The 27,230-nt window shown below is 38.6% G+C and overlaps 1 protein-coding gene across 8 annotated transcripts in view; it reads right to left on the bottom strand.

Moving 5' to 3' along the window:
* CADPS2 (calcium dependent secretion activator 2) overlaps window positions 1–27,230 on the bottom strand; it is a 434,503-nt gene that overhangs the window by 16,676 nt on the left and 390,597 nt on the right. For all 8 annotated transcript variants that reach the window (XM_084897688.1, XM_084897684.1, XM_084897685.1 and 5 more), the window contains 3 exons: window positions 22,305–22,388; window positions 22,174–22,206; window positions 8,458–8,565 (listed from right to left, as the gene is read on the bottom strand). In XM_084897688.1, the coding sequence (XP_084753814.1) occupies window positions 8,458–8,565; window positions 22,174–22,206; window positions 22,305–22,388 (225 nt within the window). The remainder of the gene's footprint in view (window positions 1–8,457; window positions 8,566–22,173; window positions 22,207–22,304; window positions 22,389–27,230) is intronic.

Below are 27,230 nucleotides of genomic sequence, written 5' to 3'. Positions count from 1 at the left end.
AAGCCCTGAGCACTATTAAAGGTGAGTTAAGGCTCTGGTGGAAATCTAAAGAGCATCCGCAAATCTGAGCACTGCTCAGCTTTTGAATTGCTTTTCTTCTCCTCGGTTCTTTTAAATAGTTTTCTATGGCAGGGACATTTTTCTTAATTAGTCACAGCTAATTAGTGTTCTGGCATAGACAAGTAATCAGAAATGTCAGAGCTGCGAGGCTACATCTCCCTAATCCTTTGATAATAATTTAGCCTCCTGGGAGGGCCCCAAGCTGCGGTAAGTAGTGACTGACAATAAGGCAAAATTAGGTGGGCAGCAGACCATTAGGACGGAGAAATAAAAAGCACTACCCAACCCCGCTGAGCACCATCAGGCAACTAACTGCACTGCCAGATGAGGTGCCTGTTTAAGCCTGTGTTGTTAATTAGCTGATGCCACCGGACCTGCCACACATGTCCAGGTGCCTCCTGCGAGGCTGTGAATTTCTGAGAAGGAGCCAGATGACAATTGTGTCCCACGATCGCATTTCCAGAATAGAAGCGTGGAGGCCACATATTTCTTGAAGATTATTTTGAGTTATCAAAGAAAGAAGATCAACAAGCTACCAAGCGTTCTCTTTGAGGCCATTAGGTACGCTCCTCATCTCAAGTTTCTCAGGTTTTTCATTCACCAGCAGCTTAGATTCAAACTGGCCGCTCCGAGCCCCGCCTGGGCTTGCCAAAGCTGTTTTGGCACAAACCACACATCAAAACAGATCCCTTTTAAAATAAAATAAATTCTTACACTTACAAATAATAACATGAAAATAAGGGTTATTAACAAAAAGGAACCAGACGGCTGTAATTTGAGAGCAGAGGTTTAAAAGGGAAAACAAACTCTGAGGTGGGGTGGGGGTGAGGTAAGGAGCAAGCTCTGTGTGGCATTTGTTGAGGCAGAAAAGACAATATACAGAGCACGTCTGACTGTGCCTATCTTAAAAAAGGCCAAACAACTTCTATGTGAGTCATGATACTGAAGGTAAAACAATGCAGGAATATATGCAATTAAGAAAACACCACACACACACACACACACACACACACACGCCAGAAAACAGTGTGCTAAAGCAGCTCAATCACACCGTATTAAAACACGTGACTGCAAAATGAATGAAATGCTGCTCAGAGAACACAGATATCAAACACTCAGTCAAACTTTTTATCTGTCTTTAGTACACAATGAGGCACCAGGATACACAACATAGCATGTTTGGAAATAAATGACCTCAAATAGCCTCGACTACATCACTGAACTTAAATTATCCATCTCTTTCTAATGATAGAAGAGAAATAGAATTCTTATGCCACGTGACTGAAATGAATGTGCAATTTTGAGTGTTGATAGGAAAATCATGGTTGGGCATAATGGACCCACAGTTAATATTTCATATTTGGGTTCTTTTTTTTTTTTAATATATATACACACAAAGCCACAAAGAACATACTAGCACTCTGTGGTGGAAATCTATAGACATTTACACAGTCTATAGAAAAACTTTCCAGTTCTTTGAGAGGGAAAGACCACTGAAAAGAGGAAAATTGTTATTTTTAAATCAACGTTCACATATAAGAGAACAGATCTATACTATCATTAAATTTACATGCAAGAAGGCAAAAAGTCTTTAGACTTAATGGGGTCTGGCTTGCCTTCTTAATAGAAAGGCTAATTATATACACAAAGAAATTCACCCAAAGAATATGACTGAAAAAGTAGAGGGTCACTGGCAAACACACACTCCGAGGGAGTTATGGAAAGGAAGTTTTTCTAGCCATCATTCTTACCCAGGCTCTGTTGACTTCCACTCTTCTTGACAATAAACTGAATTTTTAAATAAATTGAATTTTTAAATAACTTAAGGAGAGTAATATTGATCTTACTGAGGATGAATAAATTCTCAAATAAAAAATTTGGGCATTAGTGTGAAATGCTAAACTCAAAAATTTTGAGCATTTCCCCCATTTCTTATTTGGAGTAAGTGCCAAATTAGTTTTTGTTTTTTTTTGAGAAGCACACTTACCTGTAATTGTTGTTTTTCTCCCCCCACCCCTCCTTCTTTTCCTTTTTATTGCACTGAATCATAAAATGGCTACTGAACTCATTGACACAGTTGAAGTCAATTTTACTTGACTGTTTAATTTAGAGTTTCTTTACTGAAAAGAATATTTTTCAAGAAAACTTCTGAGAAATTAATCCTTATAAAACCCTGTTTGGAAAAATGTAGCTGATTAACTACCATTTAAAGAATTACTTTTCATTTTAGAAGACACTGTAACAGTATTTAAAAAAAATATCATTGAGATGAAACTCCTCAATAATTAAATGTTTAATCAGTTTATAACACAAGAGACTGTTTCATTTGCATGATTTGCCAATTAAATACTGCACCCTGATGTGTCTTCAGCAACATGAGAGCTAAATTAAATTGTTTGAAAGGGGCTCACGGTGGGCAATGCACAATACATTTAGAGGTTCAGAGGGGCAGGTTTGGGGCACTTTGGCCACCCCCTGAGTGTTGTGATGTCCTTGGACATTAGGACATGACCTCAGAGGTGCTCTGTAGCAATTCCTCTAGAAGTCATTTCTGACGTGTAAAGCATCACCACTTTCAACCAGAGATCCGGAGCTCTCAAGGAATGTGACCAGTGTCTCTCTGACACATGGCCACCTGCGGCTGGCACTGTCCTCAAACCCGAGAATGTGGGAAGCAACATCATAGTAGGCATGAAGGATGGAACCTAAGAATTAGAAAATCTTTGTCATACGTTTATATTGGGATTAGATGAGTTATAGATGGCTTTGATTGGATAAAAATTTTAAAAAGACTATGATAGACCCTTGGTTTTGTGGACCTCGATGTAATGGACAAAATTTCTGGCCCATATGTCCCATGTGAAAATGAATACTGTTAATTTTAAAGTGCTTTTAATGAAGATTTTCTTATAATTAAATTAACGGGGTCCCGACTCATGTGGCTCAGTTGGTTGGGCACTGTCCAGTGCCTGGAAGGGTTGCTGGTTTGATTCCCAGTCAGGACATCCCCGGTTAGGGCTGTGCATGAAGCAGCAGATCTGTTTTGCTCTTATATCCATGTTTCTCTCTCCCTTTCTCTTCCTCTCTTTCAAAAAAAATTATTTAAAAAAATCTTTTTAAAAAAGAAGAAGCTATTTCACAGTCTTATTTAAAAATAAAATTGACAGGTTATTTTCTGTTATTCACTGTTAACCAATTTTAGTAAATAGGCCACATATTGGAAAAAACACTGTAGTAATCACCCTAGTTGGTTTGGCTCAGTGGCTAGAGGGCTGGCCTGTGGATTGAAGAGACCCGGGTTTTATTCCGGTCAAGGGCACAGTCTGGGTTGTGGGCTCAATATCCAGTAGGGGGCATGCAGGAGGCAGCTGATCAATGATGTCTCTTTCATTATTAATGTTTCTATCTCTTTCGCCCTCTCTCTTCATCTCTGAAATCAATAAAAATACATTTTAAAATATTTCCATTACTTTATAACAAAAACAACAACAACACTGTAGCTACATATTTAAATCCAAGGGTCATCGCTCACAAACAAAGTTCACAAGTGATTATCGCATTGCATGTGTGGGGTGATTGGGGGGAGTGATTGGTTCTGCTGTCGCGTGGCATGACTTCCTGCAGCAGTTTTAACACCCGCAGCCAATGTTCCCATGTGTGTTAAGCCTCACCCCAGCTGGTGCACTTGTTGACTCACGGAGACTGGTGAATGCACAGGAGAATACTACAACACCGAGGGGTTGACTACGGTGCCCAAACCTGCCCCTCTGACTGGCGTGCACTTACTATAGCTATTCAGTATGAATTAAATATCACAGTGATGCATATAACAAACTTCTGTGAAATAAAAGCTTTCATATTGATTTTAATTACACAAATGTGTCAACATAAATAAAAACAGGTAAATGAACTAACTTGTCAATTTTTAACATATGCATTCAGAAAAACTATTTTTATTGTATAATAGATTTTCAGCTTTAATGGACACCCCCTCACCTGAATTAGTCTGTTATGTTGATGTTTTTCTGTACTGACAATGACATTTTAATTAAAAGAAAAAAAAGGACAAGGGGTAAGAGAGATTGTTTATAAAGTGGAACAACCTTATGGTGAATCCATTATCTCTCCTACTACGGGAAAACTTCCTTAAAGCTTTCTCTGCCCAGATACTTTAGATTGAAAAAGTAAACTTAACATGTAGATTTTAAGCTTAGCATGTGTACCAATGATTACTAGAGAGGCAAAGACAGCCTGTGTTTAAAATATTCTGGCCACTCAGAAACGCTTAGCATGAATACAGAATATATGAGTTCCAACTCTTTTCCAAATCTGGGATTCAGAACCATGGTGGTAGATACTTAGAATGTCAGCTGGCACTGAGATTTTTTATACAGAATCTCTTTTCTACCTTCTTATCCACTGCACTTGCTTATCCACTGCACTTCTGGTGTGGGATGCCCTGCTTTCACCTGGTCATCACAGGAAGTTTTAAGAATCACTATTCTGGGCTGGTGGCTCATGTGGTTGAGAGTCCTCACAGACTTCAAAAGGTTGTGGGTTCCCTTCCAATCACAGGAGGCAACCGATCGATATTTCTCTCTCACCTCAATGCCTCTCTCTCTCTCTCTCTCTCTCTCTCTCTCTCTCTCTCTCTCTCTCTCTCTCTCTGTCTCTCTTTCTCTCTCTTTCTCCTTCTCTCTAAAATCAATAAACATATCCTCAAGTAAGAAAACAAAAACATAAAAACCCTGCTAATCTTAGGGGTGCAAAACTTGGCATGCAACCAACACAGCAGTTTTAGCCATTTCTAAAATTAGAACTAATCTAATTTAGGTGGTTTAAAATCTGGAAGCGATTTCAGAAATCATCCGCAATTCTAGACCAACTTTTTCAGTTCATGTGTACTAACTATACCCAGCCTCACACAGGTGACTTAATTTCTTAAAACTCACTCAGACAATTAAAGGCATGACTGTGGCTGAAGTTCAGGTTTCTGTATTTCTGGTCTAGTCCTCTTTCCACAACATGTTGACAATTTCAAATTTTGTAAGTAATGAATTATGGTAGAGAAAGCATGGACTTTGAAATTAGAGACATAAAGTTCCAAAGTCTGATTCAACACTTAAGTCACTTATCTTCTCTGAATAGGAGATTCCTGAGATGGAAAACGAGGATAAAACGGAGTGATAGCATAATAGAGCCTATAGGTTAGGAATGATTCTAGAGGTAAAGCGCCTGCACATGTACCTGGAGGCACCCCAGGAACAGTAGTGGTGATAGCTAAGTATTATTACTTTCTGATAATTTGAAAAGATTAGGGATGTACCTAATTGAAGTTGGTTCCTTCTATTAACAACTTAGGGCTGCCATAAATTATTTATAATTTTTGAAGCCATTTGTTTTAAGCAAAAGTGTTTTATAAGTTTAACCAGTTAATAAGTTATGGAGTGAAGTAGAATGTCTTGATATTTGTCCTATTATTAACTTTTTTTGATCTTCAAAGGATACTATTAACATCTCAAGATTTGGTGTGTGTGTGTGTGTGTGTGCTCTCACGTGTGTGCACACACAGGTGTGTTAAGAGGATTCATTTCCTTTTGTACTCAGCAAGTACTTTAATTAGATTATCAAAAGTTTGTCATGATGCCTGAATAAAAGTGTTCTCTTCAATCTTTTATCTATCATAGACTAACATCACTAACTATTTACAGGGTCATTATTTTCAACTGTTTCTTAACACTGAAAAATATTATTTTAAGCACCAGCCACGTGGATTTCCAATAATTATATAATGCTTTTCAGTAATGATCTGTTGCTTAAGATACACATTTTACATTACCTTTCAACACATGCTTGATAACCTCTCATTTACTAACTGCAACTGAGGCAAATTCAGGCTTGGCTAATTAGGGACTCTTAGTCCCCCCTCACACATGTTATTCTTGATGACATACCAACAGAATTAGAGTCTACCTTCTATTTTTTAATTACAATAACAAAAATGTGAAACTTAAAAGTATCAGAACGTTTAAGAACAGTTAACTATTTTACAAATAACAAGTCCAATGTTCTATTGGGGGGGGGGGTAAGGTGGGGAGGGCTGGTATCAAACTGACAAACCCTTCCCAACCCAAACCAGAATGATTGCTTGCCAAGGGCTCCTTTCAGAAGCAATCCCACGGCCAGGTGAGGTGTCTGGGCGCTGAAAGGGGACGATCTGTAGCTGGGACAATGAGATAGCACATCATTTTAATGCTGGCTCTCATGTATCCACTTTAGTTAGTTTCATTTGTTATCGTTAACACGGACAATCTTCAAAAGAAGTTTGGTGAATAAAGAGAAACTGAAGTGGGGAATATCATCATAGAGAAAGAATTCTACCTTTATAAAGTTATGAAGTGATAGCAAGATTTGCAATAAATAGGTCACCAAGACAACAAATTGAAGATGCCAACACACACACACACACACACACACACACACACACACACACACACACGAACGCCTACAATGGCCTATTTCCAGAATGATTCTACCCTTCTTCACCACAGACTATATGCATTAGCTAGACTGAAAAGAAACATAAAGAGAAGAATATTAATTCAGCTTTCCTCTTCTATTTCACATTTTTGAAAATTACCATATAAGCAAAAGAAAAAAAAAAGAGAACGAGGACGTGAAGCATATGCTTGCAAATTCAAAGCAAGACCGAATGGAAGCAGAAGATGCTAATATGGTTTCAGTATTTTGTAAAAGAGCCAGCTGGATGGATGACAATTTTTCTACCCCTGCAGGGCATCAAAGCTTTTAGGAAATCATTCTTTTCACACATATTAACACTTAGCTTGTTAAAACAGATGATACTTTTATTGTAAAACAGCCTTGGTACAGGCTGGACACATGGAGCATGGAGGAGAAGACCCGGTTCGACCACCCAACCTGACCCACAGAGACCTGGCAGGCAGACCTGGGCAGGGGCGGGGACATAGCGGGACCTTCCGTCAGTGCCACAGCTGACGCGTCACCATGCAGCCCGTCAACTGCTGTTATGAAAACATTTGCCGTAACTTGCATAATTAAATGAAACTGCCAGAAAAGCATTTCTAAAATGCAGAGATGTACATGCATAAATCCAGTTCAAAGCGAATCTTCCATTTCAGAATCTGCCTTGTGGCGAATCAGACAGTTATGTCACAAGCAAAGTAGCATTTCCTTTGGACTGACTGTGAATAATTACAGATGAGTGACAACGTTGTTACTGAAATGGACTGCTCTCTTAGTCTCCTTTAGAGATATTCAAGAAATGGCTCGAGGATCATGGCATTTACAGTCCCAATCTCCACCCCAGCCAGTTTGGCTCAGTGGATAGAGTGTCGGCCTGCAGACCAAAGGGTCCCCTGTTAGATTCTGGTCAAGGGCACATGCCTGAGTTTCCTGCTTGAACCCCAGTAGGGGGTGTGCAGGAGGCAGATGATCAATGATTCTCTCTTATCATTGATGTTTCTATCTCTCCCCTTCACTTTCTCTCTGAAATCAATAATAATATATTTTTTAAAAAGTCCCAATCCCCCATTTATAGGAACTGTTGTGCATCAGGGAAGACGTTCATACTGACAAAGCTGCACTATTATACCCGTTAGCACACATCAGCACTGTAAGTCAAGGTCAAAATGTTCAACAACAGCAGCGGCAGGTATCTGCCTTCACCGCAGCTTATTTCTTTGTTTAACTGAAGAGAATTTCACTGACTTAAAACTACTTTGACAGCAGGCCCACAGCCAGGTCAGGCTTATGGAGTGCTTCAGAGGCAAGTGAAATGACGCTGGACACAGAGGTAAACTGATGATCATCTCACTGGTTAAAATGAACTTCAGAAGGATTTGAGACTCTCATTCTAACAGTAACAGTTTTCATGTGCAAAGAGAAGCCAATTAAGGTTTCCATCAGCAAAGAAACAAACCTGCCAAAGATATTAGTTGCATGGAAGAAAAAGGATCAAAAAAAGATAGGCTAGCCTGGCCAGCATGGCTCAGTGGTTGAGCATTGACCTATGAACCAGGAGGTCACGGTTTGATTCCCGGTCGGCATATTCCCAGGTTACAGGCTTGATCCTTAGTGTGGGGTGTTCAGGAGGCAGCCGATAAATGATTATCTTTCATCATTTATGTTTCTCCCTTCCTCCCTCCCTCCCTCCCTCCCTCCCTCCCTCTCTCCTTCCCTCTCTCCCCTTCCCTCCTTCCCTTCCTCCTTCCCTCCCTTCCTTCCTTTCCTTTCCTCTCTGAAATCAATAAAAAATATTTTTTAAAAAGGGAGAGTCTGCTTTGCCAACACATCAAAAGGCACTTTCCCCTTCAGAGCACCTGTAATGCCAGCACACCTTCCAGGGTAGTTACTTACATCAAACAACTTTTCTATATACATTTCTTCGTTGATCTTTTCACGAAGAATATCCTGATTCTGCCGAACAAACATAATATAGGTGTCTGCCAGATCCATTCCTGGTTTCTGTGGTGAGGGAAAAGCATGGCAAAGAAAATAATATCAGCCCTTGATTGCAAAAATATTTAATCACAACCCTGGAAATCATTCACTATATCATTTCAAAAATTGCTCTAGAGAAATATGCTCAAGCCCAAATGAACCATGAGCACTTTCGGTAAACTCCAGACTTAAAGTAAATAAAAGTTTATCACTGATGTCCGTAACTTGATGTCATAGTTATTCATCATTACTAAAATTATTAGAAATTTGTGGCTGTAAACTAGATATATACTTTTAAAATGTCTATTTTGAGCCTTTGATTAGAACATCATCCAGCACATCAAAAAGGCTACAGATTTGATTCCCTGTCAGGCACATACCTCAGTTGTGGGTTCTCTCCGAAGCCACATATGGGAGGAAACTAATCAATGTTTATTGCTTACATCAATGTTTCTCTCACTCTCTCTCCTTTCCTCTCTTTCTAAAAATCAATAGAAATAGATCCTTGGGTGAGAATTATTATTATTTTTTTTAAAGGCTATCTTAAAAGGTCAATATATCAAGCAGCACAAATAAATAACTTTTTTTAAAAAAAATTCCCACATGCAATAATCATTTCCTAATTTCAAATACAATTTGCTTACCACCATCTTTGGGAGATTTATCCATATCTATTAAAAATAAATATGTTAGCTTGCCTTGGTTGCCTTCCTCAACCACTATGGGTACTTAAGGAATACAAAATAAATTTTTTTACTTAACTGGAACAAAACCTTTCTAGGAAGATACTGGGCAAAAAAAAAAAAAAAAAAAAAAAAAAATTAATGTATTACAAAATGAAACATAAACCAAAATGTTGAGTTTATCCATTGCTTCCATTCATTTACATTTATCGACATTATCTCAAGGTTTCATTTTATTTTAGAAATGCGGTAAGAGTATTGATGATAAAGATCCAAAGGTGTGGATTAGATAACACTCCAAAGTTATCCATCATTTGGTGTTAGGGGAGACAGGGCAGTTAGTATGAGTCCTTCTTGCTATAAGATCAGTACAAGGAAGGAACAAAAGTTGAAGGCTCCTCAAGACTGTAGTTCCTCCTTGAGTTTCGCACAGCTGAACAGTTAATAACAATGTTTATTTGTATGATCCACCTCTGGGGTTGAGTCATAATCTATCAATTTACTGATTCAATCAGAATATGGCATTAGTAATAACAAAATTATAGAATTGATGCCAAATAAGTTAGTTTTGCATCATTTCATGTCCACAGAATGCACTTATCTATAATAATAAAGTGTAATATGCTAATTAGATCAGATGTCCTTCCAGAAAACCTTCTGAATGAAGCCAGGGCTGCGAGGGTTTGGGTGTCAGAGGGAAGCTGGTGCCGGCAGCCAGGGCGAAGGAAGGCCTGCTCTTGCACGAATTTCATGCATCAGCCCTCTCGTGACCTCTATAAGCCAACTCGTTTTGCAAAAGTAAGTATTGAAAGGAATGTAGGTGACAGAGGATATAAGTGATTTAACTATTAAGTAATGTTTAATAAGTTTTAACTTATTCAACATTAATAGTTAAATGAGGCATATGCTATAGAAAAGCAACTCAATATATACATCTGAGTGATGTTAGGACAGTTGGTAGTGCCTTTTCCTTGAATGAAGAAAGGTTCTTAGCACTTAATTTTTTTGTGTGTGTGGAGGAGCATATATTATATACAATGATAAAATTCTCTATCTCTTAACCAGGGCACATTACAAGCATTGAGCATATCTCATTAAATTTTAATTTTTAATTTTTTTTCCTGACTCTGTATTTAAAAAATATTTTTTTTTATTGATTAAGGTATTACATGTGTCCATATCCCCTCATTACACACACACCCCTACCATAAAATTTTGAATTTTTGGTAACAAAGTTATTTCTTGGTAATGAGCATCACAAGTTTTTACTGCTTTTCTATTTAGCCTATTGGGAAATATACACTACCCAAATTCAAGGATCCATTCAAGCATAACGCTGGTATAATAAAATTAGTTTTCAGTTATAATTTGAAACAGCTTTATATGAATGTCTTTCCTTCAAGAGAGCTTCTATTGACAATGTAGGTAATATATTCCAAGCATATTGGAAGCAACTTTCCAAATTCATTCCTTCTCTATTTTTCTACATAATTCTCATAAACAATGTTTAAAAGTTGAAATAACTACAAGGACAATCAAGGGAAACCTAGATTGCTTTCTTCTCTGGTGTGAGCGTTTTCCTACAACAGTTTGTCCAATGAAGAGGCATAGTGATTTATAGAAAGATTACTGACTACCATTAAATACGTGAAGCAACTCATCTATAAGGGTTTCTGTCCATGCCCCCAAACTTTGTCACGATACCAAAAAGGAGAAAATTCAGAACACATATCACCATAGAATGAAAACGACACGAGAATGCTTTTCTTACGTAATAACACATTAGCTCCGTGTTAGAGTAGCAGGCAGGTGCCCGGGAACAAAATGCTATGCTGTATGTGATACTGAGGTGGGTGGGCACAGCCCCGTAAGGCAGCAGTTCAAGAATACACACATGGGAGTCTTGCCTTCTCCACCATCTCCCACCACCAACCCCATTTTCGTTTCTGTCTTTCAAAGGAAGAGTATGCTTGGAAGTTGAACCTAGTCAACCACTTGACCCAAGAGGCTCCCTGGAAACCAAGTCATAGCCATGAGGTCTGGAGAATAATGGCTCTAAACACTTGCCATAGACTCTAAGGTTTATTATTTATTTATTTATTTTTTTAATCTCCTTGATCACTTTCAAGATAGCATTAGACACCATGAAACACTATCCAGGAAGAGTTTATCTTCTAGCATCTAAAATGAACCATTTATAACATAGGCTCAAGAGAAAATGAAATGCTGCTCTCTTTAGCAGACCCCTGGTGGGTAATATAGACATGTGTGAGCTGAGAAAATTCTATGACTTTCTAAGGAAATAAGAATCTCTGGTCGAGAGTGTGAGGTGAAACTAACTTAAAAGTTTATCTCAACAAATTAAGTGTGTCTGTGTTTTTCTTTCTGAAATTACATTTTCTCCCCTTTTGGCAAATTAAGATCCACTTGCCTGGAAAACAAACCTAGAATTCTTACGGTCCTCATTAGCATTATTTTTTTTCCTTTCTCTTCGAGCTGTTTACCTAGTCTTGAAACTTTGACATATGGGAATTTCACACCTAGTGAATATATTTTCATGTGGCTTGTGGCATGAGACTATATTCATTAAAAGAATACACACAAGTAAGAGTAGCTGCAACAGCTGGTGACATTTGCCAATTAGAATTATAGTTCTATAAAAACACTCTCTCCTTCCTTTACTGTATGAAAGGTAATTATCTCTGATAAACTGCTGAAAAGATGTGATTTTCCTCTTAAACAGTTTCTACTTACAGGACAAATGTGTTTGGATGGAAGACATTATCGCTGGTCCAGCGCTCCTTCATGCAAAGACTGTTTTATGGCAGCAAGATTTACATACTTCGGAAGTCACTGCATCTAATGCCATAATTACATGCTATCTTGTTAGGAAATGGAGTTGAAAAACAACAACAACAACAACAACAAAAACTGAACACATTCCGTTAAGGTTTTGTCTTTGTGGGTGAAAATGAAAAGTAATCACACGACCACATCGCAGAGACAGAAGAATATCGCTCCAGATTCTGGCGCGGTGGCTGCCCACCAAACTTGCCCACCAGTCTCAGCGCAGGAGCAGCTGTGAAACGTTAACCGCTGTGCATGGGGATGAGTTTCTATCGAGACGTTTTTATTTTAGAGAGCTATGTTTAGAAATTCTTCCTTTATTGGTAATTAAATTATAGGTTTCCTAATGAAGACGAGGAAATAACAATTAAAAGCCAGCCAGCGCTAAATACACTAAAAAGCACACTCTGTACTAAATACCACTTAGAGAGAATAATCGTTTTTTTTTTTTTCATGCTCCCATTTGAACCTCTGAGAGCCTCAGATCACGATGCATTATCTTTCCCATCTGATAAACATTAGGGGAGTCATTTCTAAGTCAAATTGGGTTCAGAAAGTTACTTCTAATTTGGTTCAGAAAACAGAATCTGGCTAACAAATCTGCAATAAAATGGCAGGCAGACAACAGGCAGACACACACACACACCCCTAGAAAAATTCTCCATGAGCACAAAGAGATCAATACATATTGAAGGAAATGAAGGGTGGTGAGGCGAGTTCCTCTGACTTGGCTACGTAAGTGATAGAGTGCAAACTCCAGCAACTTTTTTTTTTTTCAACCATTAATCACTAGTTCACCTAGTGCAGTGAACATGCTTTAAAAAGAGAAAAAAAAATCCGTGTTAATTATACGCTGTAAATGCTCGTACTTCCTGCTGCTACACCTAATCCCACAGGTGCACGTCTGAGCTCTCCCCACTCCCCGGTAGGTGGGTGCAACACTGCCAGTCACTTCTCACAGCAACAGATTTAGATACAGAAGCAGCCGCTTAACCTTCCACGGGAGGTTAACGATACACTGTGCAAACACTGTCAGGGTGTCTATTTGACAAGAAGGCACATTTTTAAAATATACTATTCTGGTCTCAAAGACTAACTAGAAGCTACAGTATAATCTACTTAAATGAAAAGCTCACTTCTCACATTTTAGGAAAGCTTGCCTTGACGAACCAATGGAGAGGGAAACTGTGATATCCTGATTTAGGATAATCTGCCTGCTTAGTAAAGAAAATACCCTTTGAAAAAAGAAAATTACCCTTTGAAAAAAAACAAATCTTGCAAGATTTAAAACATTTGCATGTCTCCTCAATTTGAAATTGTCATAGGAACGAGTTACATGTCAGTCTAGCATTTTAGATTCAGGAGGTCTATAACTGATCATTAGGAACATGCTACAAACACAAAACCTATTCTAGGTTTTGCTAAAAACATATTTTTTCTCTTGCTGTCTAATATATCCTTTATGCAAGAATATCTATATTTTTATACATGAGTAAAACTGCTGTTAAGGTTAAGCTTTTTTAAAGCATTTGGAATAGTTTAAGTAAGTTATTGATATATTAGGTCTAGTAATAATTAATGTCGTTTTCTAATACCTTTTTTAAATCAAATTTATTTAAACAATACAACAAAATTTAATCAACAATATAGTTGCCGTTGTTTTCTACTACTTGTGCCCAACGCTCAGGAAGCATTTTAATCCCTCTGTTGTAAAATTCTTGTGATTTTGATGCAAAAAATTCGGTCAATGCATTTTTGAGGCATTCTTCATTATTAAATTTTTTTCCAAGAAGAAAGTTTTGCAAAGAACGAAACAAATGGTAATCGGAAGGGGCGATATCAGGAGAATATGCAGGTTGAGGGAGAACTTCCCATTCCAACTGGCGCAGTTTTTCAGCAGTGATTCTTGCAGTATGCGGTCGTGCATTATCATGGTGAAGAATTACGCCCTTCCGATTAATCAGCGCGGGTACTTTTTCTCTTAAAGCTTGGGCTAACCTTTCCAATTGGGCACTATACACTGCACTTGTAATGGTTTGGTTAGATGGTAAAAGTTCATAATGAAGAATTCCTTTAAAATTCCACCAAACACACAACATCACTTTTTTCGCATGCAAGTCAGGTTTTGGCGTGGGCTGCGGAGCCTCAGTTTTGTCCAACCATTGAGGCCGCCTTTTCAAATTAACATACAGCACCGATTCTTCATCTCCGGTAACAATTTGCTCTAAAAACAGCAAACGGTTTTGACGAGAGAGGAGCGAACTGCAAATTGTGACTCTTTGATTACGGTTGTTGTCGGTCAACTCATGAGGAACCCATTTTCCAAACTTTTGGACTTTGCCAAGTGCACGCAATTGATTGGAAATTGTTTTTTGTGAACAATTTAAAGTTGTCGCAAGCTCTTGTTGGGTAATTTGAGGATTTTGCACCAAAAGAGCTTGAAGAGCTTCTTGATCAAAATTGGACACACGGCCTCGACCACTCTTGTCATCTAACGAAAAATTTCCCTCGCGAAATTTCTCAAACCAACGCTGGCATTTTCTGGCACTAACTGCATCTTGACCGAGAGCACTACAGATGTTTTTTGCAGCCTCACTTGCTTTTCTTCCAAATTGGAACTCGTAAAGCATGCAGTGCCGAATATGCTCTTCATCCGCCATCTTCTTAGCCCTAGTTTTGCAACAAAAACCAAACCAAACACAAACTTTTTCAAGCAAAACTTGTTAATTGCACTTCACACGTTCTGTAGATACCACGTGTTTGAAGGTTATGTCAATACAAGTCAACGCCAAGCAAGATTTTAAACGAATGTTAAAAAACGGCATTAATTATTACTAGACCCGATATATTCTCAAATACTTAAAAATAATAGGCAGTTTTGAGTATAGCTATGAGGATTATGTTGTAAAATAACACTTATGTTTTTTATGTTAAGGATTTATGTTTGCTAAAAGTTTTCAGGCAGAATAGCAAAAGGAAATCCACAGAACTGAAACCTTTAACTAGATTTATGACACTTTACATATTACATAAGCCCAGGAAAAGAAATAATCCAGAAAAGGGAGGAGGGGAGAAGGAAAGAAATGTAAACAATTCACATGAAAAATTCACAAGGATATAATATTTTTAAGATTATTTAATAGTTTATTTTTTAAAATAATAAATTAAAAAAATTCTCATTATTCTCTAGAAAGATCCCAAACTATTATTTCAAGTAGTGAAGCAGCCACAAAGTCACCTTTCTCTTTGTTGAATTCAAATTATTCAAAATTCCTTTATTTAACACTATGATGCATTTTGTTTCCAAATTGGAAAGAAAATTCTGAATTAAAGACACTAACATCCAGATACTTTTGAAAACATCTTTTAGACATGAAGCATGTCATGTATGTGCTTTGAATGTGTCCATTTCATTCAGTCTCACATTTTCAAGGGAGAAGAGTCCTATTAATACAGAGTTCTTGGTCTGGATAAGGATCTTCTGTGAATACAATCAGTAAAAAGCAGATTCCTACCATAATGCTATCTATAAGAGTATCTGAAATCAGAGTCTGCTATAATTAATGCCCCTATAACTAGGTCAGGTGTCGGCAACCTACGGCTCCAGAGCCGCATGCGGCTCTTTTGAAGCTTTACCGCGGCTCCGACAACTTGCAAGCCTGTGTGAAAATGAAGGTAACGTCTTACAGCCCTGATGTGCTGACACTGTGCACTGAGGTTCAGGAGCAAAAATCCCATTAACCAGGTAAATTAAATATTTTAATTAGCTATTAATTTACAAAAATATATTTTACATTGTTAAGTGAAAAAGTCCTTTTTTTCTTCAGATTGACAGCTAACTACATGATCCGGTATTTAGCATTAAGGTAAGAAACAATATATGCAGTGTTATATTTGCTTTAAATGTCGCAATGGTTTTGCGGCTCCCAGGTTTTTTTTTTTCCTTCGGAAACGGGTCCAAGTGGCTCTTTATGTCTTAAAGGTTGCAGACCCCTGACTTAGGTAGTCATATTGAATTCATTTTTAACATTCACATGAATGTTTCACACAATTTCTTCTAAGTAGTGAGATAGTTGATGCATTCACAGGAGCAGGTTATTTTAAATATTAAAAGGAATACCGCCCTGGCCCATGTGGCTCAGTTGGTTGAGTGTTGTCTTGTGCACCAAATGACTGCCAGTTTGACCACGGTCAGGGCATATGCCTGGGTTTCAGGTTCAATCCCTGATGGGGGGCAGCCGATAGATGGTTGCTCCCACATAGATGTTTCTCTTCCCCTCTCTCTTCCTCTTTCTCTAAAAATAAATAAAAATCTTTAAAAAAGGAATATTGAATGATAGTTTAAGATGTTAGCTTCCAACACTTAAGGAAAAGAGGCAGGTTGATTTTAAACTGAGATTTAGGGGTTCAATTTTAATCTTTCTGTGTCTTGTCCATTTGAGACTATGAGCATTTAGTATCTCTCTAGCTATTTCTGATATATAGCAAGAATAACTAACACTTCAGATTTAGAGAAACAGCTGCTGATACCAGAGAACCAGACAAGGGGCATGCTGATATGTGTATCACATACTAGCTCTATCCTATTGTTTTCATGAGTAATGGTTATATCAATCAATGATGAAGGGACTGAATCTACCAGCTTATAATAATATTCACTAACCTTTCTGTCATCTATCTACAGTTGTTATAATGTCAGCTACAAACCTGCACTGAGGCTTTGAAGTGAAGCTGAAATGCTGTGGGCATTCTTCCATTTGGCTTTGAAAAGGTATATTGACTGGGATTGACTGAGTCCCAATTGGGAAGCTTTCCAATTTTGGCTTCAGGGAGACTCGAGGATGCTAGAATGTTAGGTTCCAGAGGCAGCCTATGGATTTAACTTAGGTGAGAGAGATGAGCCAAACATACAAAACACAGAGGAATAAGTGAGAGAAGCCCAACGCTCATGCTGGTGAGGCCCTTACTGCGGTGCTGGCACACACACTCCCTCTCCAGGCGCACCTGTCCCAGGGGCAGGCGCTCCTTCCCGCAGGTTCTGCCTGGCTCACGTTCTGACGTAAGGCTCCAAGTATTCGAGTGGCCTTATCTAAATCATAAACAATATCAGAAGCAAGAGAACAAAAACTATAGGGAAAACACCATTGTAACAAACTGCCAGTTGTGCCTTTCAAAGTCACCCTTACTATGTACATGGTGCTTAATCTAAAAGGAAAATAAATGAAAAACCAATCTAACATTTTTTACTCTGTGGAAGGAAAAGAATGTTTCTTTTGGAAAATGCTTATGTTCCAAAGAAGGGAAACTGCAGAGAAATGCATGGGAGCAAGAAGCACCGCACCAGAGAGGAGCAATACAGCCCCATTTATGGCCACAGTGCTTTTCGTTCACAGAGCACTTGTATGTTAATACCCACACCGGATCCTCCCTGCTGGCGAGGGAGACAGCACAGGGATTACACTCATGCTCACTGCACTTAGGGGAAGCTGGAAGCCCGTGGGGCAGGGGGCAAAGGTGGAACTTCATGTAAGGTCATGGACTCCACATCACATCCGTACTGTCCAATTTTAACTTTTTAGAGAGAGAGGAAGGAGGGATAGAGAGAGAGAGAAACATTGATGAGAGAGAAGCATCATTGATCAGCTGCCTCCTGCGTGTCCCCCACAGGGGATCGAGTGCCCTGCTCGGGAATGGAGCAGGAGGCCTTTTGGTTCCAGGGTTGATGCTCAGCCACTGAACTACACCAGCTGGTGTGTGTGTGTGTGTGTGTGTGTGTGTGTGTGTGTGTGTGTGTGTGTGTTTTAAACACTTTCATAATTTCTGTCACCATAAGATGCTCCTGGCTTATCTTGTATATTTCCTGTCCCTGTCCTAGTATCAACCATTCCTAAGAGGAGTCCTGGGTCATTTTACAGGGGATTAGCAAGATTTGGGCACTGGGTGTGCTTGTTGCAACTGGGGTATCATTGCTTCTAGGCTTTCTCACCTATCACAAACCAAGGGAATTGATGTATATACTCAACAATAAGAGATAAAAATAAATACAAAAATATTTCTATATGCAACCAGCTCTACCTATAGAAGCTAACGCCAAGTTCACACTGTCTCCAACTCTAATTCATCAGCATAGGGATCATTCTAGCCTCCATGTGCTTGTCTCCAGCCTCTCATTTCAACAGAGAGAAACTTGGCTCCCAGCAACCACCATCCCTTTCCTCAATTGTTCGGTTCCAGTGTACGTGCGTAATGGTTTCTGAATTGTTAACCCGTGGGAAAACACTTTATCAGCTAGAATATAGTGTTTATGCACAATTCCTTTTTTACAGATTCCACTCATTCCAAGTCACTCAGATCAAAACCTTTCCCTCCATCTTTCTTAGTGACATCATTCAACACACTTGCAATAGCATTAGCTTATTTTATCACTGACTCTTTTCCGTCCTGGGAGTCCAGGATATTTAGATTGATTTTTAAATTTGCATATGTTGAAATTTAACCTTCGTGCCGTACAAGTAGGTGTTGACAAACGTATAGTGTCATAGATCTTTGGACTAGTTTCACTGCTCCAAAAAGTTCCCTGGGCTTCACCTCTTCCACCCTTCCTGACCTTGAAGTTATGGCAACCATGAATCTGCTTATAGTCTTTATAGTTTAACCTTTACTAGAATGTGATATAAGTGGAATCATACAGTGTGGAGCCTTCTCTCACCTAGCAATATGCCTTTAAGATTCATTCAGCTCTTCTCATGGCCTGGTAGCTATTTTTTCTCTCTCTGCTGAATGAGTATTCCAATGGTATGAGAATGCCATTTCTTATGTAACCATTCAGCTACCGAAGGACATTTTGGTTGCTTTTAATTTTTGGTGATTATTAATGAGGCTGCTATGAACATTTGTGTGTAGGTTTTGGTGTGGACACTGTAAAAACTCAGTTGGGCTGAAACCGGTTTGGCTCAGTGGCTAGAGCATCGGCCTGCGGACTGAAAGGTCCCAGGTTTGATTCTGGTCAAGGGCAGGTACTTTGGTTGTGGGCTCATCCCCAGTAGGGGGTGTGTAGAAGGCAGCTGATAGATGTTTTTCTCTCATCGATGTTTCAAGCTTTCTATCCCTCTCCCTTCCTCTCTGTAAAAAATCAATAAAATATATTTAAAAACTCAGTTGGATAAATATCTAGGGGCAGAGCGCAAGTGGCAAGCTGCTCAGTAAAACTGGGTAGCTGTGCAAGAATCTACCAAACTGTCTCCCAAAGTGCCTGCGTCATTTTGCAGTTCCACCAGCAATAAAGTCCCTGTTGTTTTGCATCCTTGTCAACATTTTCCTATTGGTAGTTTAAAATTTTTTAAGCATACCAATAGGTATGTAGTGGTATCTCAGTTTTAATTTGCATTTCCTTACTAACAAATGTGGAGCATCTTTTCATGTGATGATTTGTTACCCATACTTCTTTGTGGCAGTGTCCGTTCCCAGATTTTGTCGATTTTTAATTGGTGGCTTGTTTTCTTATTGTCGAGTATGAACCGTTTTTTGTATATTTTAGATCTAAGTCCTTTATCAAATATATGTCTGTGGCTTTTCATTTCTTAACAGTGCAAAGCAGTCAATTATTAAGTCCAACTTACAAAATTTTTTTCATGGATGTTTTTGGTGTTATATCTAAAAAAAAAATCACCACCAAATCAAAGGCCACATATATTGCTCTTATGTTTTCTTCTAGAAGTTTTCTTCTCTTACGTTTTCTTTTTAAAGTTTGCATTTTACAGGTAGGTTGTTGTTGTTCTTAAATCAGATTTGAGTTAATTTTTGTGAAAGGTGAGCCAGTGTTCTTTTTTTCTTGGAAGGTTCTCCTTGAAAGACTACTACTCCAGGGGGGCATAGTGCCTGGAGCTTTAGCACAAAAAAACATTAACAGCCAACAACACTTCATAGCTTTTGAAGTTAGTATTCAGAGGCAACAATAATAGAGGTGTCATGTCCAGATTCAGGGGAGAAACTCTTTCCTTAGTAAGCCACCATTGCAAGACCACATGTAGAGTTCAGTAAGCCCTGCTAGGAGTAGGGAGGTTGGCCAGTTGGATTTAATAGTGACACTGGTAAACTGGGATTCATTTAGAGAGTGACTCCCATGATGAGTACAACTGCTATAGCTGCATTCATGTTCTATTTGTCTATCCCTTTTATCACTAACACTGAACAGCTTATGGGCATTATGTATGTCCAGGGCCCAGCACTTAGCACATGCTCAATAAACATTTAATCAGTGAGTTCAGTGAAGAAGTTGAGGATGTTTAGTATAGAAAACAAGAATTCCTCAGGTAATATATCCCTTTGAGTATCCCTTGGGGAGAGGAGGCATGATAATTATCATCAAATATTTGAAGTATTGTCATACAAAAGAGGGATGAGAAGCAAGATTGAAGTCAGAGAACTACAGAATTTCAACTCATATATATAAGAGGAGGCTGCCATATGGTGAGTCTGCAATCACTTAGAACATTGAAAAGCCTCAATGAATGTTTGTGAGGGGTATCGGGGGAGGCAGTTTCTGCATTAAGAAGGGGAGTGAATGAACCACTTTGTGTATCTTTCAACTCTGAAGTTCTCTGGGTCTAACAGATCTAGTGGAGGGTCAAATTAAGAACTTCAAGAGCCCGAAGAACAGGAATACTCATGGTGTTCCATTCAATTAATAATTCAAAATAAAAAAAACACACAATATTATAAAATGTGTTAGGAATTCCAGTGAAGTTCATGTGTTCCAGTGATTGCCTGTCTCTTTCTTTTTAAGATAAATATCAACTGTTTCCTTAAATTTTCTCTCTCCCCCTTGTGATGCTGCTTTGCAGGACCCTACACAACTGATTATTTCTGCTTACTTGTCCAATAGTGATTTTCTGATTCTTGGTACAAGACAAGGGGTACACCAAGACTTCTTTGGGGATCATTCATAACATAGAAATCCCTGTTCCAAAGAAACCCCATGCAAAGCAATAAAGTTGATGGTCTATTCATTTAAACTGTCCACTAGAGGCCCAATGCACAAAATTAATGCAAGAGCAGGCCTTTCTTCTTTCAGCTGCTGTCATCTGCTTCCCTCTGGCACCCAGAACCCGGGCTTCCCTCACAGCCCAGGCTTTATCTGGAAGGTAGTTCCAAAGGACATCTGGTCTAATTTGCATATTATGCTTTTATTCTTATAGATAGCAGCAATAATAAGTCTGGGGACCATCTAGTTCCCAGTATAAAATGTTATGCATTTACAAGGCTTGCCAGTACTCAAACCACTACCGTTCATGATGACAATCCAGATGCTGCCCAAGCAGTCATACCCAACGACGAGATCCCTTACGTTCCATCTAGTTTTAACTTTAAGTTTTTTTCCACTTGTGCTCTGATTCTTTGAAAATTGGTACATATGCCAAGATATATGATCACAAAAAAATTTTATGCCTTGATCATATGTGGTAATAGGATTTACGGCAAACTTAATTTTGTTATGATTAATAACTTAACAATGCTGCACTAACTTGTTGACTGCATTTATCATGTGAATTCTTGTACGTTAGTTTCACAACTTCCTCTCCTGGGATCTTAAGCTTTTAACAAATGTAGAGGTTACAATTAGTTGTCAAGAATTCTGTGAAAAACTAAATGTTAAAATGAATGAAAATTGACATATAACACTTTTGTGTTTAGAAAATTAGTCCTCTGATGTAACTGCTTCATCTTTATTGTTGCTTTAACCCTATAAGACCCCTTTTATTCATGGCTATCATGTAAAGGGGTGAGAGAGTACAAATTTTTTTCTATAAATACTGTGAGGCATTTTCTATCCCAGCGCAGGCTGCTGTTACTGCCCTCTGCAGCTGGGCTGACACGCTCTCACGATGAACTGACCTCCACAAGAGTTCCCAGTTACAGCAGAAAAAGTACAGAGAAACCCTGCCAAGCCTTGTTACGAGGGCAAGCCCTTAAGAAAAATAAACTGCTCCCCGGGGGAATGGCACTGGTTCAAAGATTTGACATAAGCCCACAGTGAACTGTGATTATTTAAAAAAATAATAATTACATGTAGTTTTAAAAAGCAAATAAAAAAAATACTTACTGGGACATCAACATATTTTGCAGCTGCTTTCACCTTAAGTGGGAAAGAGATAATGATGAGAATTGTTTTCTTAGTTGTAAGTACGATGATGAGTCAAAAGACAGCAGAAAAGAACGCATGCCAGTACTTACAGTGAACGACAGGATGGATGAAAAGAAAGTGCCTTCGTCGTATCTTGACAGCTTAGACAACACCCCTTCCAACACTGAAATAAACTACAGACAGTTTCTGGTGAGTGTTTGGAAAATTTCTGTGCATACAAACTAGTAACAGAGTAAACAATTCCTGAGCCAAAGTCTGCCACAGCACAGAAATCCGTGATGCATAAACTGACAGCTGAGGGGCTGACTTGCAATGTTTGCTCTTTCATTTTGAAGATGAACCCTAAGGTCCTTTTTAATTGCTGGAAATCACACAGAAGTTTATAAAGATAGAAGAATAATATGCAATAGGAGTTTGGTCACTATATGTGAGCTAATTTAAACCATTAGTAAATAACTTTAAATTTAAAATAACTTTCAACTTCACTATAGATGTTTAGAAGTCCACATTGTGATGAGGACTTCTAAATATCTATAGTGAAGATGTATGAGAATGGATGTTAACTAGACTGTGGTCATTTCACAATACCTACAATATCAAATCATTAGGTTGTACACCTAAAACTGATATAAATCAATTATACTTCAATAAAAAAACATGTAGAAGTTATAATGATAGTCAAGCTAAATCAAATTCCTTCTACCATATATCACTTGGCCATTCTGTGACATTTTCTATGTATAGAACAGATAGTGATGTGCAACATTTGGAGCTTTTGTAACACTAAACTGAAGTCTGACATTAGTCAATAAGCATTTAGCAAGCAGTTATAATTACATATATATATATATATATATATATATATATATATATATATATATATGGATGAACCCCACTTTCAAAAGCTTACAAAGAAGTTGGGGAGCTAATACAGATCTACACACTCCAGGCTACAATAGAAAGAATTTAGCTGGAGAATATACAGTGAGTGGCCGATTATTATGATCTCTGAAGGCATAATAATCTGCCACTCAGAGTGTGTGTGTGTGTGTGTGTGTGTGTGTGTGTGTGTGTGTATGTATGAGGCCCAGTGCATGAATTCATGCATGGGTGGAATCTAGCCAGCCTGGCCAAGGGGAGGGGACATGGGTGGTTGGATGGCCTGCCTACTGGTTGAACTCCTGGTTGAGGGGACAATTTGCATATTAGCCTTTTATTATTAGGATGCACACTGAGTGGCCAGATTATTATGTGTTCACAGGTCATAATAATCTGGTCACTTAGTGTATATGCTGATTCTGTCGTTCACTACTCTGTGAGCTCAGGCCAGACACTTCATCAATGGTTTTCTTCATCAGTTAAATGTGTGTGCACATGTATATGAATGTGTGTGGTTTGGGGAGGCATATAAAACTAAAATTAGTTTCAAAAGGGTCTTACATTTCTAAAGTTCTATATTTCTATGACATGAAAGTTAAGACATGTATACTGTAACAGTTAAAATGTAGAGATGTCTTTCATTGAGTGGAAATATAAAGATGTGGCATGAAGATAAAAGATATAAATAAGGATCTACAACCCTACATCTTTCCTCTTTAGAACTAAAATAATATGTACTATTGACAAATTATACACTCCCATAGGGAAAATACTGACAAGGTTTTTTAAATATGAGAAGGGAAATGAACAAAGGCTGGCTTTTGTTCACATAGCAGCTTCTTCAACAAAGTGATAATAGTTCGAGGGACGGAGCTTATTGGTCTCTGGTGACTAGCGAGCTCACCGAGAGCGCACAGGAGATAATCTTTTCTCCGTGGCTGGTCAATTACTGCAAAATGGTTTATGCAAAAGAAACAAAAACTTCCCTATAGGTTTCTCCATCACATCATGTGCGACATGATGTAAGAACACAGAAACAAAAATCATGCAAACTGTCACCTGAACTTTATTTTTAAAGAATGAGGATTATGTAGAGCTGGCTAGCTATCCTAAGGGATACAAACAGCAAAAAACACAAAATTATAAATTGCCCACAACTAAATGTCAATTGAGCACTTTCCCCCTGCCCATTAGGATTTCTTACCAATCACAGCTGGCTAACTCAACTTGATGTGGTTTGCAAAGACCCAGAAGACCAATACTCCAGGGCTATGTCAGACCAGGGGAAGGGAATTCCAAGCTTAATGGCCCTCTGTGGAAAATGCCTCATCTCTTGTAGCTCAAATCTTAAGAGCCAGTGTGTGCTGGGTGATCTCATTTGCCACAAGGAGAGAGAAAATTGCTATGGTTACCAGCCAACCTGAACCGTTGAAGGCTCTGGCACAGCACCTGGTTCTCGGTAATTTCAAGCGAGTCTATGTTTACACATGTGAGCTATGCTGAGGGACAAGGCAAGGCAGAGGCGAGGGCCCTGTGGTTGGATTCAGAGGATCTGAATTCAATCTGAAGCTTTGCTACTCTCTGGCTATGAGACAGCGGTGTAGACATTTAGCTTCTGTGTATTTATCAGTAAAATGGAAAAAAGAAAACAACAAACAACTGTCCTGCCTGTAACTGGAAGGCTGTAAAGGTCAGTGGAGATACTTTATGTGAAAGGACTATGAGAATGGCAAAATACTAAAGAAATGCAAAGAATTAATACTCTTGATACAATCAGTTAAATCTCTATCCATGATATAAGTCTAGAAACCTAACTATGTTAAGTCACAAGTTAATGGAGCAGCTTTAGGATTGTCTAGCGATGAGAAGTAATAAGGAATTTGGTAATCAGTGAATGGTTTCCATACAATTGAATGGTATCTATGAAGGTAGAATGGGGTTGAGGCTGCAAGTTAGAAGATCCGCATTGAAATCCCATCTGTTTCTAGGGCATTTGGCTGATGTTAGAGGAGCAAGGCTTTGAACCCAGGTGGTCTGGCTCCAAAACCCATGACCTTTACCATCATACTACAGAGTTGTAAGCATTAAGTGAGATGACGTAAGTAATGTGTCCAGCATACTATAGGTGCTCAATAAATGTCACTTGGTTGTAATAATTTTTACTGAGCACCTAATATGAGAAATGAAAGAAATGAGTCTTAGCCCTCTCCCTCCAGGAACATACAAACTAGTGGGAGAGACAGACATATAAACAATTGTTCTCTACACAGGCTGAAAGTGTCCTGGGCCAATGTAGGTGGGCAAACTGAAACTAGAGGAAGGAAAGAATGGCTGGCTGGAGGGTATGGCTAAGCTTCATTTACCAGGTGACACAAGGGCTGAGCCACAGGTGCCAGAAAACCAGTGGATAAAATGACACCTGGGAAGCCCATTGGCTCATGAACCTAGGCCCTGCTTGGCAGCCTCTCTGGCTCATCTTTCTCTTCAGAGTACGAAGCAGCCTTGGGTTATATCTAAGCCAGTCCTACACCTGGACCGGTGTCACAGCATTCTTTGCTTCCATTTGAATAATAGGGGAGAGCCTGTTCTTGGGTTTCCCCCCAGCCCCAAATGATCTCTAGGGAGGCATGACTCCAAGGACCCACACGGCAGTGAGCAGCAACTGCGCCTCTGGGATCAGTGAGGTGAGCCGTGCCGTTCCTACAGGAAGGTTATTCTTTGTAAAACTGAACTCTATTAGCACCGAGACTGACTATGCCTAATAGCAATATATTTCCCATCTGGCTTTTAATTGCACAAAACAGCAAGATTCCAAAGAAATCCAGTTAAACGCTGAGTTTGGTTGCTGTGTCTTTAACTGCTTCCTGTGAACTTTCTCTGCGCAGCTCAGGGTGTGTGCAAATACTCACGGGCCTGCCTTGTGCCCTCTGCTCTCCGGAGGGTGTCCGGCTGGAATGAAATGCTGTCACCTCCTTCTTTCCCTGCTCTTTATTGCGGGTGCCATTCACTGGGTTTGTTGGAATAATATTTAACACATAAACTCTGTCTGAGTAATTACCAACTTTGCCTCACCGTGCATACTCTCAAGGAAATAAAAGATAAAAATATTTTGAAATGACTGGTAGAATGAAAACATGAAGCATGCCACAAGGCATGCTGGCTTACATTTTCTGTTGAATTTTAATAGGGTATAAGATTAATTTTCCTACATGTATGGAAAGTAAAAGTTAAGTTTAGGAAATGATTGTGAGGAGTCCAGCTATAGCGTAGTGGTTTGAAACACATACACTTCTTGCCTTTTCATTGGCATTTCATGAAGTAAACAAGAGATATCTGTATCATTTATACTACAAGTTATAAAATCTTCCACAGAAAAGAGATTCATCCACAAATAAAACTGATCTTTTTTGGGGGGTGCTTTGCTTTGAGTGGGGCTAGAGATATCTATAGGCAGATGCTTCATATTTGTTTGGTAATATCAGGACTAACTAGCAATATTAAAAATCCACATGGAACCAGAATACCATGGACTGGAACAACACAGGTTTCCTTTCCCGAATGGGGTTATTAATGTTATGATAAAATGCACCTGTCTCTTCTTCACCCAATTTTTTTCCAAATGTAAATCCATTTCCTCTTTGAACCTCTGATCCAATAACTCCTAAGAGGTTTTTCCAGAATATCCACACCTGTATTAAGGATGGGTAGTACCTGACAGCATGGATTTACTCATGACATACCTTGCTCGGCAAGTTTCTTAGACAACTTCCAAAATATCACACCTAGTCCACATGCTGGTGAATTCTCCATACGTTTCTCATCTTTCCCCTTGCCCCCAAATAGAGTGACTTATCTTATACTAATTTCCTCCCCTAATGGATCCTAATAGTGTGTTATTCCTTCTAAGCTCATACTTGAGTTACATAGCTGTTTTCTGAGCATATGAACTTGATCCAAAAAGTAAATTTAATCTGATTAATCTCACCAGATTTTGCTTGTAACTTTCTTAAAATTTGAACTTTCCTTGCATCTTTTTAAACTACTATTTCTCAATGAGGTATACAGAAGTATAAGACAGATATTTCTAACAATTCTCAGAAATAGAAAATAATTTAGAATTTTGATTTTAGAAGGTG

Source organism: Pipistrellus hanaki (assembly GCF_964339955.1).
Source record: "Pipistrellus hanaki genome assembly, chromosome: 10".
Taxonomy (NCBI): Eukaryota; Metazoa; Chordata; class Mammalia; order Chiroptera; family Vespertilionidae; genus Pipistrellus; species Pipistrellus hanaki.
Note: the sequence above shows the minus strand (reverse complement) of the source record. Positions and strands in the feature narration are given on the sequence as shown.